The following is a 19,446-nucleotide window of genomic DNA, read 5'->3' on the forward strand; positions in this document are numbered from 1 at the left end:
ATAGGGCCCATCATCTTGAACACCCCCCTGGTTGTCCTTTCTGTAGCCGAAATGCTCCCACTGACGACTTCAGACGTTTTTTGGGGGGAAAGAGATCGCTTGGTTCTGGTCTATCTGCCATTGTTTACCGTTAGCTATGTAGTGTAGACACTAGCCATGGACGTTAGCTCTCCCCCGGCATAAATATTGCTTCCGAGTCCTGTGAGCTGTGATAGTGTCGCCTACACGAATGGTAGTCCCCGTCTATCTGTTTACTTGACTGAGATCAGTCAGTGTAACGTAATGTTAGACAGACTGCAGTTATCTGTCTCTTGTCTTACTGGGAGCACTTGAAGGAGCTTTGTGTGGTACGCCCGTTTAATATGCCGTGTGGAAACGAAGCGAGAGAGACGAGAGACACAGAGACAGAGCTTCATTCCGTTCCTCTCGTTCCTGCTGCAGGTTGTGCCGCACGGCAGTTTAAACTGACGGACTGTTGTGAGATCAAAACACTAGCTGACTGTAGGTTAGGTTAACAATTCATCAGTTTGCTGAGGACCGCGGACCCCACGTTGAGAACCACTGCTCTATACAATGTAGCTGAGCTGTGTGTATATCAGCTCTATACAATGTAGCTGAGCTGTGTGTATATTAGCTCGATACAATGTAGCTGAGCTGTATGTATATCAGCTCTATACAATGTAGCTGAGCTGTATGTATATCAGCTCTATACAATGTAGCTGAACTGTATGTATATCAGCTCTATACAATGTAGCTCAACTGTATGTATATCAGCTCTATACAATGTAGCTGAGCTGTATATATGTGTATACAATGTAGCTGAGCTCGATGTATATCAGCCATGTTTATTCCTTGATGTAAATATGTCTTTTTCTGTCTTTCTGTCTTTCTCTCTCTTTCAGGTATTCCTAATAACATTGGTCCAGTTAGTAAGTAAACTGTTTCAAAGGAGCAAATTTATGCGAATGCTTGATGCTTTGCTTTGCCTATTGTGCCACCCTTCACCACACAACCCCCAAAGTCCACTTGGTGCCAAATGTTCATTTCTGATTGCAATCTTCCCATCGAGGACAACTCAACAAATGTTGACTAACGAGTTTTTCTTTTCTTTCCTTAGCAAGATAAGTAATCGCTGAGGGGAGATATTGTCACGGTGTGGGCATATTCATTTACCTTATCCAGACTCGACCAGATAACACTTGCCTGGCTCTGCATGCCAAATGTCATTTGTTTTTTTCCTCTCTCCCATGCATTATAAATAAATGGCATCTAGACTTTATTAAAGTGCTGAGACCTCTCTGGCGGCATAATGTCACAGGAGGTCATTTTAATATAAGCCGCCAGCGCCTGGGCTGGTATTATCTTCGTCAACCAGTAGCCCCTCAGGAGGAGGGCGGAAGAGGAGAGGTGCCATGTCTCAAGTTACCGCTGCCTGGAAGCCTGTGTGATACAGGAGCCATAGGAGCGGATTGAGACAGTCAAAGTGCATTCACGCTCTGGCTCACTCCTCCTCAAGCTGCTCTCTCCTCGCCCTTCTCCACTGAGTCCCCTCTGCACCGGGGCGGGGGTGGTCTGACTAGAGATGTGTACAGACTGGCTAGCTAGGACCTAGCCGCTAGGTGCTCAAAGAATACAGACAGCTTTTGGGAGGGAGATTGGTCTGCTGGTTTAACCCGTTATATGATGACAACTTGGAGACCAAAATCATCCACGTGTGCCTGGGAGATCATTTGCTCCCGTGCTCCGTGCTAACACGTTAGCATACGCTACGTGTACCTGGGAGATCATTTGCGCCGTGCTAACACGTTAGCATACGCTACGTGTACCTGGGAGATAATTTGCTCCAGTGCTCCATGCTAACACGTTAGCATACGCTATGTTGTTGAATGATAGTAGGTTAGAGTAAGTAAGAAGACTGACCTCTCAGTAGTAAAAAGTTGAGTGGTTTTTCAATTTAGAAATTTAGATATAGAAATCTAAAAATATATATCGGCTCAATATGTCAAGCTGATGGAGCTAGTTTTTTTTTTAACTATTTCAGGATAGCAACCACATACACATACAGTGTATAATTATCCGCTGTACTACAGTCTCCCACAGTACCCACCTCCTTCACTTCCTAAACAGGGAAAGTAGTCCCAGCTAGTTCAAAACAGCGTGTTATTTTTGTATCATATTTCATGTAAAAATGGCCTATATCAACTGCCACATTTAGCAATCTCATTTAAGATGACCATTTACTAGCTTTAGAGCTGCTACAATTTCTGACTTTGAAGTAATTAGGTGCTTGTTACCACCTCAACATATGTGTAGCCTATGCTAACATGTTAGCGAGCCGCCGGGGATACATGGATGATTTTGGTGGTATGTTCTCAGCACTGACCAGGTAAATTGACCAACAGGCCAATGTCCAAAAACTCAGTATTCCTTTAAGTCACCGCCTCTCCTGCTCCCTTCAATAGCCTATAGTACTGTAGGCTATAGTGGCATGGGAGATTTTTTCAGGCAGGCTTTAGAGTGCGAGCTGCTGTACACTTTAGTTACTCTGCCAGGACGTTTACACTGACTGCTAAGGCTAATGCTACTTTAACATCAGAAATGGACATGGGGCCAAGGGGACCAAACCACCCCTCCAACCCTCCAACCCTCCACCTCCTACACACCTGCCTCCCACCTCGCAGACATTCAATGTTCTTTCCAGCCCATGCATGCTGTGGATATAGCTCAAGTGTGTGTGTGTGTGTGCGCGTGTGTGTGTGTGCATGCTCTCCATTCATGCCGTATATATATCTATATATACTCATACCACTGTCTGTCTTCTCCACCCCATCCAAATGCCAGGCCAGACCATGTCCAACATCTATCCTCAGGTCCTCTATGGGGAGAGTATGCACGGCAATGAGTGTGCGCCCGTGTGTGTGTGCGTGTGCGTGTGTGTGTGTGCATGTCCGTGTGTGTGCGTGCGTGGGTGCGTGCGTGTGTGTTTGTGTGTGTGTGTGCGTGGGTGCGTGCGTGTGTGTTTGTGTGTGTGTGTGCGTGTGTGTGTGTGTGTCAGGGGGTGGGCGATACAGAAAGGACATGCTGACAAGCCAAAGTCTTCCCGTCTCGTGCAGATTGGCCTACAGGGATTTGCAGCAGGAGTAGCTGTCTCCTCGCAGCAACAAAACAGCAGCCTCCCACAGAGCAGAACCTACACTAAACACTAACACACTCAAAACACACTGAAGAACAGCCTCACACAGAGCAGAACCTACACTAAACACTACACACTCAAAACACACTGAAGAACAGCCTCACACAGAGCAGACTCTACACTAAACACTACACACTCAAAACACACTGAAGAGCAGCCTCACACAGAGCAGACTCTACACTAAACACTACACACTCAAAACACACTGAAGAGCAGCCTCACACAGAGCAGAACCTACACTAAACACTAACACACTCAAAACACACTGAAGAGCAGCCTCACACAGAGCAGACCCTACACTAAACACTAACACACTCAAAACACACTGAAGAACAGCCTCACACAGAGCAGAACCTACACTAAACACTACACACTCAAAACAGACTGAAGAACAGCCTCCCACAGAGCAGAACCTACACTAAACACTACACACTCAAAACACACTGAAGAACAGCCTCCCACAGAGCAGAACCTACACTACACACTACACACTCAAAACATACTGAAGAACAGCCTCACACAGAGCAGAGCCTACACTAAACACTACACACTCAAAACACACTGAAGAACAGCCTCACACAGAGCAGACCCTACACTAAACACTACACACTCAAAACACACTGAGGAGCAGCCTCACACAGAGCAGAACCTACACTAAACACTAACACACTCAAAACACACTGAGGAGCAGCCTCACACAGAGCAGAACCTACACTAAACACTAACACACTCAAAACACACTGAGGAGCAGCCTCACACAGAGCAGAACCTACACTAAACACTACACACTCAAAACACACTGAAGAACAGCCTCACACAGAGCAGACCCTACACTAAACACTACACACTCAAAACACACTGAGGAGCAGCCTCACACAGAGCAGAGCCTACACTAAACACTACACACTCAAAACACACTGAAGAACAGCCTCACACAGAGCAAACCCTACACTAAACACTAACACACTCAAAACACACTGAAGAACAGCCTCACACAGAGCAGAACCTACACTAAACACTACACACTCAAAACACACTGAGGAGCAGCCTCACACAGAGCAGACCCTACACTAAACACTACACACTCAAAACACACTGAGGAGCAGCCTCACACAGAGCAGAACCTACACTAAACACTAACACACTCAAAACACACTGAGGAGCAGCCTCACACAGAGCAGAACCTACACTAAACACTACACACTCAAAACACACTGAAGAACAGCCTCACACAGAGCAGACCCTACACTAAACACTACACACTCAAAACACACTGAGGAGCAGCCTCACACAGAGCAGAGCCTACACTAAACACTACACACTCAAAACACACTGAAGAACAGCCTCACACAGAGCAAACCCTACACTAAACACTAACACACTCAAAACACACTGAAGAACAGCCTCACACAGAGCAGAACCTACACTAAACACTACACACTCAAAACACACTGAAGAGCAGCCTCACACAGAGCAGAACCTACACTAAACACTACACACTCAAAACACACTGAAGAGCAGCCTCCCACAGAGCAGAACCTACACTAAACACTACACACTCAAAACACACTGAAGAACAGCCTCACACAGAGCAAACCCTACACTAAACACTACACACTCAAAACACACTGAAGAACAGCCTCACACAGAGCAGAACCTACACTAAACACTAACACACTCAAAACACACTGAAGAACAGCCTCACACAGAGCAGAACCTACACTAAACACTACACACTCAAAACACACTGAAGAGCAGCCTCACACAGAGCAGACTCTACACTAAACACTACACACTCAAAACACACTGAAGAGCAGCCTCACACAGAGCAGACTCTACACTAAACACTACACACTCAAAACACACTGAAGAACAGCCTCACACAGAGCAGAACCTACACTAAACACTAACACACTCAAAACACACTGAAGAACAGCCTCACACAGAGCAGAACCTACACTAAACACTACACACTCAAAACACACTGAAGAGCAGCCTCACACAGAGCAGACCCTACACTAAACACTACACACTCAAAACACACTGAGGAGCAGCCTCACACAGAGCAGAGCCTACACTAAACACTAACACACTCAAAACACACTGAAGAGCAGCCTCACACAGAGCAGAACCTACACTAAACACTAACACACTCAAAACACACTGAAGAGCAGCCTCACACAGAGCAGAACCTACACTAAACACTAACACACTCAAAACACACTGAAGAACAGCATCACACAGAGCAGAACCTACACTAAACACTAACACACTCAAAACACACTGAGGAGCAGCCTCACACAGAGCAGAACCTACACTAAACACTACACACTCAAAACACACTGAAGAGCAGCCTCACACAGAGCAGACCCTACACTAAACACTACACACTCAAAACACACTGAAGAGCAGCCTCACACAGAGCAGACCCTACACTAAACACTACACACTCAAAACACACTGAAGAGCAGCCTCACACAGAGCAGAACCTACACTAAACACTAACACACTCAAAACACACTGAAGAACAGCCTCACACAGAGCAGAACCTACACTAAACACTACACACTCAAAACACACCGAGGAGCAGCCTCACACAGAGCAGAACCTACACTAAACACTAACACACTCAAAACACACTGAAGAACAGCCTCACACAGAGCAGAACCTACACTAAACACTACACACTCAAAACACACTGAAGAGCAGCCTCACACAGAGCAGACCCTACACTAGGGTTGTAGCGGTACTAAATTTCTGTTTCGGTGCCGGTACCAATTTGTATTTCGATACTTTCGATACTTTTCGATACTTTTTGTAAAAAAAAAAGTGAAACTGTCCAATGTCAAGATTTGGCTTTATTTTAAGAGTTTGGGAACAATTACACCAATAAATTGGTGTGGCATTTAAATGCTGAACAAAACAAACCTTTTGAGCAGTGAGAATACCGGTAAGTAAAATAAAGTAATGCCAGTGAAAATAAAATGACCATAAAACACTAGCCTATAGCAGCAAAAACTCAGAGAAACACCAATAACAACAATAAATAAATAATTGGTGGCATTTAAATTCTGTCTAACTTTTACTTGTCAAATAAGTACACACTCAGTAACATAACACAAATCTTTTGAACAGTGGGAAATGGGAATAAGTAAAATAAATAAAATAAATAATAATATAATAAAACACTATAGCAGCAGAAACTCAAATCTTTTTTTCTTCAACAAGCAGCATGGCTTCATATTCCCATTCTGTCCCCCAGCCTACTCAGTCTAAACCCTAGTTCTCCTATGGGTGGTAGACAGACTCACTGTTTGGCTGACTCTCAGTTTACTCACTCAGTCCCTCCCATCCCAATGTCTTCTTCAGGTTCCTAGCCAAGAAAACGAGGGTGTCAACATGTTCCTCGGTCAGTCTAGATCTTGTTGGACTGCAGATATTCCCAGAAGTACTGAAAACACGTTCAGATGCACAGCTTGATGCTGGAATACAGAGATATTGTCTAGCAAACTGAGCTAAGATGGGCAGGTCTGTCTGGTGTTGCTTCCACCATGCCAGGGGATCCTCTGCAGGGCTGATGTCTCTAAATTGTTTATACTCAGTAATCTCAACTTCCAGTTTAGCACTTCTTGTCATGGGTGGGGCATTCAGGCAGTATTACTCACAGTTTACATCTAACGTTATGTAGGCTACTTTCACGCATACTTCAGTCAGGGTTATCGACAGTCCATATTATTGCCTCTGCACGTTTCCCGACGCTACAGTGAGCGCTCGTTAACTAACGTTACTGCGGAGTCCGCTGTTAGTACAGCGGAGTCCGCTGTAACGTTAGTTAACGTTAGTTAACGAGCGCATTTTCTCACTGTAGCGTCGGGAAACGTGCAGAGGCAATAATATGGACTGTCGATAACCCTGACTGAAGTATGCGTGAAAGTAGCCTACATAACGTTAGATGTAAACTGTGAAAGGGCACAGCTGCTGCTACTAACTGGGCTGGGAGAGGCTTTGTGTTTAGCCATAGCCTACTTTGCTAGTTTGCTTTTAATGTGCGCGGGTCTGCTCAGTGCTCAGCTGCTTTTTTTCCTCAAACTCTTTTCCTCACCGCTTGACATGTGGATATGACGTCACTCACTCCAGCGCATTTCTTAAAGAGACAGGCTCATATTGACCATTATCAGTCATAGCAGCGGTCGGAAAAGTACCGGGTCTTTTTAAATCTTAGTATAGAACCTGTTCTACAGCAATAGTACCGCGGTTCGGGGGTAGTACCGGTAGTACCTACATCCCTACCCTACACTAAACACTACACACTCAAAACACACTGAAGAACAGCCTCACACAGAGCAGAGCCTACACTAAACACTACACACTCAAAACACACTGAAGAGCAGCCTCACACAGAGCAGAACCTACACTAAACACTACACACTCAAAACACACTGAAGAACAGCCTCACACAGAGCAGAACCTACACTAAACACTACACACTCAAAACACACTGAAGAACAGCCTCACACAGAGCAGAGCCTACACTAAACACTACACACTCAAAACACACTGAAGAGCAGCCTCACACAGAGCAGAACCTACACTAAACACTACACACTCAAAACACACTGAAGAACAGCCTCACACAGAGCAGAACCTACACTAAACACTACACACTCAAAACACACTGAAGAGCAGCCTCACACAGAGCAGAACCTACACTAAACACTACACACTCAAAACACACTGAAGAACAGCCTCACACAGAGCAGAACCTACACTAAACACTACACACTCAAAACACACTGAAGAGCAGCCTCCCACAGAGCAGAACCTACACTAAACACTACACACTCAAAACACACTGAAGAGCAGCCTCACACAGAGCAGACCCTACACTAAACACTACACACTCAAAACACACTGAAGAGCAGCCTCACACAGAGCAGACCCTACACTAAACACTAAACACTACACACTCAAAACACACTGAAGAGCAGCCTCACACAGAGCAGACCCTACACTAAACACTACACACTACACACTCAAAACACACTGAAGAGCAGCCTCACACAGAGCAGACCCTACACTAAACACTACACACTACACACTCAAAACACACTGAAGAGCAGCCTCACACAGAGCAGACCCTACACTAAACACTACACACTACACACTCAAAACACACTGAAGAGCAGCCTCACACAGAGCAGACCCTACACTAAACACTAAACACTACACACTCAAAACACACTGAAGAACAGCCTCACACAGAGCAGACCCTACACTAAACACTACACACTACACACTCAAAACACACTGAAGATGTACCAACAATATGTCTTTAGTAATGTAAAAATAGAGTGGACCAAAAAAAGACTTCTTAGGATGTCCTGATGTCCTTGAGGATGTCAAACTCTGACTATAGGAGGCAGGAATAAGGAGGGAAAGAGAGCACTGCACTTTTCATGTTTGTTGTTTTTAGTTAATTGAATTCCGTATTGACTTTTCTCAATCCTATTCCAAGTTTATTAAGCCAGGCAGAATTGTCTAATGCGGACCATTAAAGTGAAATTAATATTTAAAAAAACAATTCTGGCTCTGCAAGATTGCATTTCATTATGGGCATGGCATTGATTAAAATCCGTCACTACTCATTTATCTCGCCTTACCTGAATATTCCCCATAACAAAATAATGAATGGAACCCAAATGCTCTGTGTATTAACATCCAATCAATTACGAACGCGGAATAATTACAAATGAACTTGACCTATTAGAGACAGTATAGATCCGCGGCTTGCCCACATCTGTTTTATTTGTGGTCAAATATGGCACATTTTGTGTTAATAATAATAATAATAATAATAATACACTTTATTTGTATAGCACCTTTCATAACATGAAATGAAGCTCAAAGTGCTTTACAGTAGGACCCAGATAAGAGCAACAGCAACTGTGTGATGTTGTGATGTTGTCATCACACAGTGATTCTCGATGTCATTCGACGTATTCATGAAATGCGTTGAAACAAACAGGTTGAAAATGCTTAGCAGCACAACAAAGTGAAGGCAGATAAAGACATCAAATCACAGCACACGACGACACATTTGAACACTGACCGGTGGAGCAGCGCCCTTTCCCTTGATCTTCTGTCATTTTGAAACCATCAGGCGCTTCAGCGATCACAACTAAACACTAAGGCATTGATAAATGTCGTATCTCACTGGAGATGTTGCAGCCATCACTGACCCCAAACCTCCACGTAGTACAGTATCACTACAGTATCACTACAGTATCACTACAGTATCACTACAGTATCATTACAGTATCACTACAGTATCACTACAGTATCACTACAGTATCATTACAGTATCACTACAGTATCACTACAGTATCACTACAGTATCACTACAGTATCATTACAGTATCACTACAGTATCACTACAGTATCACTACAGTATCACTACAGTATCATTACAGTATCACTACAGTATAATTACAGTATCATTACAGTATCATTACAGTATCACTACAGTATCACTACAGTATCATTACAGTATCACTACAGTATCACTACAGTATCACTACAGTATCACTACAGTATCATTACAGTATCACTACAGTATCACTACAGTATCACTACAGTATCACTACAGTATCACTACAGTATCATTACAGTATCACTACAGTATCACTACAGTATCACTACAGTATCATTACAGTATCATTACAGTATCACTACAGTATCACTACAGTATCATTACAGTATCACTACAGTATCACTACAGTATCACTACAGTATCATTACAGTATCACTACAGTATCATTACAGTATCATTACAGTATCACTACAGTATCACTACAGTATCACTACAGTATCACTACAGTATCACTGCAGTATCACTACAGTATCACTACAGTATCACTTAGAAAACATCTTTCATGGAGACACTACAAAGTAAAAGAATGGATAAGACGTGACATACTGTATTTTGTTCATGTAGTTCTGAAATCGTTGAGTAGTACTGCAACCCAAGCTCCAGAATAAAAATGTTTCTGCAAACCACGGATGTGTTGAATATTAACGTTTCTGAACTAAAGATTATGTTTCATATCAACATTTTAACAAGTCCTCGAACCACAGGAGCATTTCCAAAGTAAATCTGAAATTGTTGGTTCAATTGAAAACCTCAACGTTAATTGGAAATAAAACAACTTAATTTGGAATAAAACAACCTTGTTTGTGTGTAGGCAACTAAAACAACTTGGTCAAGGTTAGGGTTATGGTTTGGGTTAGTTTAGTTTAGGGTTAAATAACAAAAAGGTTAAAAATGTTGGGACTCCAACCCCGGCCTCCAATGTCAAAGGCAAACCTCCATCCATCCACCCCAAACACAATGCCCTTACTCTCCACCGCGCTATCTCAACAGCACACTTTATGACGTTGATATACACGTATCTAACAATGTTGGTATGCAACGTATTTTTTGGTTCACAAATGTTGACGTTCAACATATCTGTGGTTTGCAGAAGTAAATGATAAACACATGTGGGAAAATTGTTTGGTCTATACTGTAGGAACAGTGGTCCTGTTCACGACTGCCACATAGGCTAATAGGCTGCTTGGGAACACACCACTGGACACCAATCAGCCGGGGTTGCAAGATGTTCAGCAGAAGCTGAAGGACACCAAAGACGGCGTGATGAGCTAAGGAGCACGATGAGGAAACATGCACATTTCCTCCCTTATTGCCTGAGTCCTCTCCATTTCCAACCACACAGTATTTCCCTGACACGGAAATACCGACTTGTATGTAATTATGAGGTTACACGACCCACAGCAGTCCGTCACTCCAACTCCCAACACTTTCCATTATTTATTCATTGTTATTCCTCCAGCAGAAATACACTGTAATTAGATATCGATTAAAGAGTCAATGTGATGAATTAAACAAAATGCCCCCAACGTCTTCATTTTCTATACATCGTTTAGACACGCCTGCATAACTGATGACTTCTATACATATCAGAGAGAGTGCAAAGTCCAAGAGGGCATCCAGTGCCAAAGCCACGCCCACTTCCGGGTTCGGCATGGGACTGGAGCCATTTCATTCCCCATACATTTTTCCATAGACGTTTGGTAAAATCATTATAAAAACAGATTGACTTGGTCAAACCAAGCGATTCAGCTATATTGAGAATCAGGAGAGACCGTAGAACATTTCACTCAGACCAAAACATATTTTATTTTTTATTTTGTATTGAGTGAAATGTTCTATGGTCTCTCCTGATTCTAAATATAGACGGTTTTAACTTGACAACAAAAACATTCTAAATTGAACCCCCGCTCACTTCCCGTTGCAGTGTTTGCTATGGACATAAAAGAAAAAAAAAACATTCAAGTGCAGGACTGACCATTCCGTGAAAACCGTCTATACAGCTGAGCGGCGAAAACAAAAGTAACGATGTCGAGTGAATATTTCTGCAGTTTGCCGAACGCTGAGGAAAAGGAAGTGCTGTGGGGTTGCGCTCTGGTGAAAACCGTCTATAGCTGAATGGCTTGGTTTGGCCAAGTCAATCTCTTTAAAAGGAGTTTACCAAATGTCAATGGAAAAATGAACAGGGAATGAGATCTCTCCATGCCGAACCCAGAAGAGGGTTATTATTATCTTTTGTGTGGAGTTTACTCATCATTGCCATAGACATACAAGCATACAACAAGCCCATGGAAAGTCACACAAATTACATACAACGTCTCTCCAACGTCCTCGATTGCTCTTTGCTCGTCCATGTCAAGGCCTGCCCCATCATCTGTTGTTTCCTGAGCCACTGGTTTGAGCCATGCTGGACATGTCGGTGTCTCCGGTTGTCTGTGTCCACTACCACCTAGTCCCGTCCCCCCCCCCTCTAGACTCTCTGTTAAGTGCATCCAATGTCCACCCAATAACTCCTGGTTTCTCTCAATTGCATGCAGTTCGGCCGAATGTCTCGTCTCTAGGTGTCGCTAACCGAAAAGAAGGTAGGCAACTAAGATTATGCAACAACCATATCTTTTCACAGATGCATATATACCTCAGGGCGCCCGGCTAGTGCAGCGGTAGATTCCCTGCCTACCAACACGAGGGTCGCAGGTTCGAGCCCCGTGTTACCTCCGGCTTGGACGGGCATCCGTACAGGCACAATTGGCCGTGTCTGCAGGTGGGAAGCCGCATTAAGAGTATGTGTCCCTGGTCGCTGCACTGGTGCCTCCTCTGGTCGGTCGGGGTGCCTATTCGGTGGGGAGGGGGAAGTGGCTGGGGGGGAATGGTGTGATCCTCCCATGCGCTACGTCCTGCCAGTGAAGCTCCTCACTGTCAGGTGAAAAGAAGCGACTGGCGACTGTGCATGGGTCGGAGGAAGCGTGGTGCTAGTCTGCTGTACGGCTCTCCCCCGATCGGCAGAGGGGGTGGAGCAATGACTGAAACAGCAGGGGAAATTGCCCAAGTACAAATTGGGGAGAAAAAAGTGGAATCTGATTCTGATAATCTGATTATATATATATATATATATATATATATATATATATATATATATATATATATATATATATATATATATATATATATAAGATCATATGAATCGTATGCAGTACCTCATAATGTTTGCAAGCACAATGTGATGAGTACTAGTACTTGTTGGCAAATTGTTAATATCTTCCCCTCCTTCCCAATTTTAGAATTTTCCTAAACAAGCCAAAAAAATATAAGCATATTTTCTCTTGTTGATGATAAAGGGTTTTGGCACCTTCATTGGAGACGTGTGTATTCAGGGGGCACTGGTGTGGCAACATGCTGCCGCGCCGTGCATTATCCACTCAAATACCACAATGTGTGCACTGCACGACGCGTTAGATTAGCCCTCTCACTTTTAATTAGGTGTAGAGCTTCCTGGGATCCTCGCTCCCATCTCGGCTCTGCAGGAGGAGAGGCAGGCAGGAGAGCGGCTCTGCAGGAGGAGAGGCAGGCAGGCAGGCGGCTCTGCAGGAAGAGAGGCAGGCAGGCAGGCGAGCGGCTCTGCAGGAGGAGAGGCAGGCAGGCAGGTGAGCGGCTCTGCAGGAGGAGAGGCAGGCAGGCAGGTGAGTGGCTCTGCAGGAAGAGAGGCAGGCAGGCAGGTGAGCGGCTCTGCAGGAAGAGAGGCAGGCAGGCAGGCGGCTCTGCAGGAAGAGAGGCAGGCAGGCAGGCGGCTCTGCAGGAAGAGAGGCAGGCAGGCAGGTGAGCGGCTCTGCAGGAAGAGAGGCAGGCAGGCAGGTGAGCGGCTCTGCAGGAAGAGAGGCAGGCAGGCAGGCGAATGGCTCTGCAGGAAGAGAGGCAGGCAGGCGGCTCTGCAGGAAGAGAGGCAGGCAGGCAGGCAGGCGGCTCTGCAGGAAGAGAGGCAGGCAGGCAGGCGAATGGCTCTGCAGGAAGAGAGGCAGGCAGGCAGGCGGCTCTGCAGGAAGAGAGGCAGGCAGGCAGGCAGGCGGCTCTGCAGGAAGAGAGGCAGGCAGGCAGGCGGCTCTGCAGGAAGAGAGGCAGGCAGGCAGGCGGCTCTGCAGGAAGAGAGGCAGGCAGGCAGGCGGCTCTGCAGGAAGAGAGGCAGGCAGGCAGGCAGGCGGCTCTGCAGGAAGAGAGGCAGGCAGGCAGGCGAGCGGCTCTGCAGGAAGAGAGGCAGGCAGGCAGGCGAGCGGCTCTGCAGGAAGAGAGGCAGGCAGGCAGGCAGGCGGCTCTGCAGGAAGAGAGGCAGGCAGGCGGCTCTGCAGGAAGAGAGGCAGGCAGGCAGGCAGGTGGCTCTGCAGGAAGAGAGGCAGGCAGGCAGGTGGCTCTGCAGGAAGAGAGGCAGGCAGGCAGGCGGCTCTGCAGGAAGAGAGGCAGGCAGGCAGGCAGGCGGCTCTGCAGGAAGAGAGGCAGGCAGGCAGGCAGGCGGCTCTGCAGGAAGAGAGGCAGGCAGGCAGGCAGGCGAGCGGCTCTGCAGGAAGAGAGGCAGGCAGGCAGGCGAGCTTTCACGGCGGTTTCTATGGAGATTGATGTCAGGCTCATGTGAGTGTAATCCATCGTGCAGATGTAACGTGCAGCCACCTCAGAAACAACTAGCAAACAAACTCTATCTGTTTCCACCACTGCAGCCAAGCGCACACAGGCTACATGTCACACAGGCTACATGTCACACAGGCTACATGTCACGCAGGCTACATGTCACACAGGCTACATGTCACACAGGCTACATGTCGGGGGCTTATGTCACCCTCAATAGGTTTCGCCTATTATTTCTTATTCGCACTGTTTGTTTTATGACCGGAAAGGATTCCAAGAGTTGCTGTGTGCTCTGGTAGCCAGTTCCCCAACCCCATGCTCCTGTGCACACATTTATAACCCCATGCTCCTGTGCACACATTTATAACCCCATGCTCCTGTGCACACATTTATAACCCCATGCTCCTGTGCACACATTTATAACCCCATGCTCCTGTGCACACATTTATAACCCCATGCTCCTGTGCACACATTTATAGGGTGAGAATTCTTGGCTGGCCTCCACCGAGGTGGAGAGTAGCCTGTCAGGGGATGGTTTTGTGTCTTCATTTCTATACACTGAGGCTTTTGAGTTATACAAAACACTTGTTAATGGAACGGAGCATAAAAGACCGGCCAAATATGGGAATTCCTTGGCATCTACTATAGAGTACCGCAGGCGCAGCGATGACGTATTTTTGTAGGCTTAACCAGAAATCGATGCCATTTTGGTTCGTCAGGGGAAAAGTCTGTGGGGTTTTAGAATGGGGATTTCACTTAAATCCATCAAATAAGCATCATAATTATCTTCACAAACGTTAATCACTTTTATGCCTTTTGAAGCGTTTTCTAAAAGTCGCGGTAAAAAAATGCATTTACGTTCCAAAAGTCATAAAAGTGAATCACGTTTGTGAAGAGTGTCATGCTGAACCCAAATTCACGCTCCCATAAACTTTTGTTAACCACCAACCTTATTTTATGCATTTAAGTAAAATCCACATTCTAAAACCCCGTTCACTTTTCCCCCGACGAACCCGGAAGTATACTTCTGGACTCATTCTTGCGCTGCTCTATAACTATATGGCATTTGTAATAGATGCTAACGCGTGCAGCTGACTAATGTGGTAATGTCAGTCCTTTTTTTTAAATTATCAAATACTACAGTAAATGTATATTTCTTTATTATTACATTCATGATTATACCTGATTCTCAGTATTCTCAATCCTCTGATATTACTTTTTTATGTTTAATGGCAATAACATATTTTGTTTGTTTTCTTTTTAGTTTGTCTAGTAGCTCCTCAAGTTGCATTGTCCACTGCCCCTTCTGGCCACGTTGCAAACAGCAAGCGAGCTATAGGAATTCATACATTGCCCCCAGATGTCACCTCACTCACTGTAACTGTAGCGCCCCCTCTCCCCCACCCCCATATCTACACCTGGACTGATTGCTTTCACCGGACAGGACACGTCCAGAAGTTGTTCATATGGAATTGTTTCTAAACACTATAAAAGTCCCTTGGAATCATATCTTTTCCAGTGCAAATAAAGTGAGTCTTGCAGACCACAACTATTTTGGGGGAATGTGTTTCAGGGAATGGAGACTTTTTATTCCCACTGCGTGCATGATTTATGACCTTAGCCTATTTCTGGAAAGGAGAGATTATTTGTCTTCTGAGAGTACGTGTGCGAGCGCGAGGCATCCAATGTAGGGGAGCTTAGCTCACACGTTGGCCAGAACGCTGCTTCAGGTGAGGCGGGTGGAGTGGAGGGGGAGGTGAGGTGAGGCGGGTGGAGTGGAGGATTGTTTGGTAGTTAGTGACCGGACGGCGAGACCTGACCTCAATACACATCCTTAATAACCGCAATCTCTTGGACGAAAGCACCCCCAATCCCTGCTCCTCCCGTTCGCTGCAACCCCCGGATCCTGGATCTCTGAGTGGGCTCTCATTTGTCCAAGCCTCTGCCAGCAAGGCTTAAGGGTCACATGTGTCTGCCGACGTGACACCTGGTGTCAGCCAGGCAGACTCATCCCTGTTCTGAGAGGGCTGAGCTGCGTCTGCCCTCACTCCCTCCCCCCTGACCCCCCCCCCCCCCCCCAACGAGTGTCATAGCAAAGTGTGTGACTGTGGCCTGAGGTTTGCAGTCGCCTCTTCGACTACAACTCCTTATACAACTGTCTAATTTAGCACAGCATTACATAAGGGCCTATTTTACAGCTGTGAATATGATGATTTATTAATTAATTAAAACTAGGTCATCCATGTAGTAGAAATGTGCAATTATTTTTGAAATTGCAGCCCTACCAGAGAAAACGGAGAAAACGGCTGCAGATTCCCCATATTGCTCTTACTGTGCATTCACACTGACTTTACACAAAGTCAATGCTAACGCATGCGTAGATGTGATTTTCACCCCTGGTGGCACGTATCGTGTGAGTGATTGGGAATTTTCGTGGCGCGAATAACATGATTTTCACCTCAACGCCTGTTCGCTCATGTTGAAAAATGTCAACTTGAGTGAAACTTTCTTTTCTTTTTAAGATAATTTTTGGGGCATTTTGAAAAACCACATGAACTTCACATGTGAAAAATCACATGTGAAAACATTTGCTTTGCCCATGGGATGCGTGTGGTTTTGGAACGTTTTCACATGTGAAATGTGTGAAACCCATGTAAATTCCCATGTGATTACATGTGAAACCTATGTGATTACATGTGAAACCCATGTAACATAGGTTTCACATGTAATCACATGTGGAAAACATGTGGCAAAACATGTTATCACATGTTATAACATGTAATAACATGTTTTCCACATGTGAAAATGTACCAAAACCACACGCTTCCCATGGGTTTCACATGTGTTCCACATCTTTTCACATGTAACATTTAACATGTGTCCACATGTTTCACCACATGTGAATGGCCCCTATCTTCCCACTGGCCTTAGGCGCTAACACTGGCGTTAAACGCAAAAAAACGTGCCTTGCGCCTGCCTCGGGAAGATAGCATCATGGTTTTAGGCCCCGAAATGCGCTTTACGCCGAAGAGGCGTGGCGCAGTGCCAGAATAGGCCAGAATGGGCGTTCCGGCCTTAAATACCGGCCTAACGCTATCTTCCCCCCTGGCGTTAATTTAGCGCTTAGCGCTTTTCAAAACCAGGCCTTATTCAGTGCGCCGGGGATATTACTGTGCTCTCTCTCACTCCCTCTCTCTCGTGCATCAGACAGGCACAATGACCGATGAAAAAAAAGTTGTTATACCGTAGTTTTGAGCCCCTGTCATTCAGAGGCTGTTGCATCATCCTACCTGTGCAGTGGGGGAGAAGAAAAGGTAGCGAGAGAAAATGATATCATTCTGCCCAAACAAATATTCACTGCGCCGGCTCCCCTACCAAAGCCACACATTTACATTACATTACATTACATTACGTCATTTGGCAGACGCTTTTATCCAAAGCGACTTACAATAACACACTTTTTGTCAGCAATAGAGCAATCAACTATGGAGCACAGTCTATGACAACTACAAATCCTGAAGGAACAGTGGTACGAGTTTTAGTTTAGGATTTTTTTATTTTTTTATTTTTTTAGAAAGAGAGAGAAAGAAAGAAGTTAGATCAAGAAGGGCCCAGGTGGAACACATGTGAAATCTCCCAGCATGCATTGAGGCTAATACATTTCAACAAGAAATAGCAACCAAATCAGCCTAAATAGGCTAAGTGGTAGATAGAAATAATATTTATGTTAACACAACATGCAATTCTAGAACATTTCAATATTGGACAAAATAAAACATAAAAATCAAAACACAACCCTATGTGAAACATATATGTAATCCAGGTGGAATATATATCCGTCGCAAATACAATGTGATATAGATGAGTGATAGCCGTAACACGGTCCGCTCCAGCAAGACTTGGCTTACTTCACACATACTTTTACAATAAAAACACATTCATGCAATGACTTTACATAATGTGCATCATTTAGCCTGTGCAGCAGGTAGTCTACAAGTTATAAAACTACCTGCCCTGAATGAGCCGAGTGGGGGTGCTTGTTCACTATTGTGAAAGTTATGTGTTTACAAACATAAAGATCATGGAATTGGATGCTATCAGGAATGTCACCGGTAGGCTACAGGGTGACTGCATCAGCCCTGCTGAACAGATCTGTATTTGCCTGGCTGTAGGTTGAATCATTTTATTCAGGCTATGATCTGTGATGCGCTCTGAGATATCCAAATTGGCAGAGATGACAACATAAAGCCGCAACGCGCGGACTGGATCAGTGGATCGGAGCTTCGAAAGGAAGAATGTCATTGAGTAACTGCAGTTCACCAATGAGCACAGTTGTGAATAATTCTACGCTTAAAAGGCGTGGTTATAATGCTTAAGGCCACGTGTAGCGCCGACACGAGAATAGCCAGTGCGCCGGTCCACGCCCACTAATCTGCACTGCGCCTGGCGCTAAGCGCTAATTTAAGGCCGTTGCAACGATAGAGCCCCATGTGTTTTATTTGTAAGGGAAGGACTTGAGCCTTTGTGGTACGCACTTTACCAGGTGAGACACCAGGACACGCCAAAGCGGGGTTTTTTTGTGTGGCTTGGTGTGAACGTACTGTACAATTAAGGGGGAATCCTATAACAAGCAGAAAGCACTGAGACTGACGGTGTGTTCACGGACAGTGTAGCACCAAAGACAAAGTTAGCAGAGACAAAGCTGTGAAGTTTGTTCAAGTTTTCTGTCCGTCCCCCTGACGACCATCACTGGTCACTGGCGGCTATGCTTCAGCAGCCCGGCAGCTGCAAGCGCATCTTCCTCTGTTGACACTGTTACACATCGCTCCGGTCCGGTGGTCGCTTCCTCTTACAGCCTCTGTTGTGTCTGATTCAACAGCGTAACATTCGGCCTCGTATCATGAAACTTTTTTTTTTTTCCAAATATACTGATATTTTAAAGTATTTAGTCGTACGATATCTTAGTGTCTGCTTTTCCCTATCGCTAGTGTTGCATGGGCAGGGCTGCAAACACATGTACAGTACGTATAGTGAAAAAAGAGTGCGCCACCCGCAGGCCGGGGGGAGGGAAGGGAATTAGTGAGTCACACCATCGTACCATTTTGTTTCTCTATTTGTCTATAATAATAATGTCCAATAACAAGAAGGAAAACAGTTGACATGTTTCTGTGCTGAATGAGTGATCAATGAAGTCATCAATAAGCCTAATACAATAGGG

General features: G+C 45.1%; 1 protein-coding gene across 1 annotated transcript in view; it reads left to right on the forward strand.

Moving 5' to 3' along the window:
* Positions 1-19,446, forward strand: part of ntng1a (netrin g1a) — a gene marked incomplete at both ends in the record, with an annotated part of 316,971 nt that overhangs the window by 263,780 nt on the left and 33,745 nt on the right. The window contains 2 exons of the mRNA XM_083660799.1: positions 903-929; positions 12,158-12,202. Of these exons, the coding sequence (XP_083516925.1) occupies positions 903-929; positions 12,158-12,202 (72 nt within the window). The remainder of the gene's footprint in view (positions 1-902; positions 930-12,157; positions 12,203-19,446) is intronic.

The sequence above is a fragment of the Poromitra crassiceps genome, assembly GCF_964638095.1.
Source record: "Poromitra crassiceps genome assembly, chromosome: 2".
Classification (NCBI taxonomy): domain Eukaryota; kingdom Metazoa; phylum Chordata; class Actinopteri; order Beryciformes; family Melamphaidae; genus Poromitra; species Poromitra crassiceps.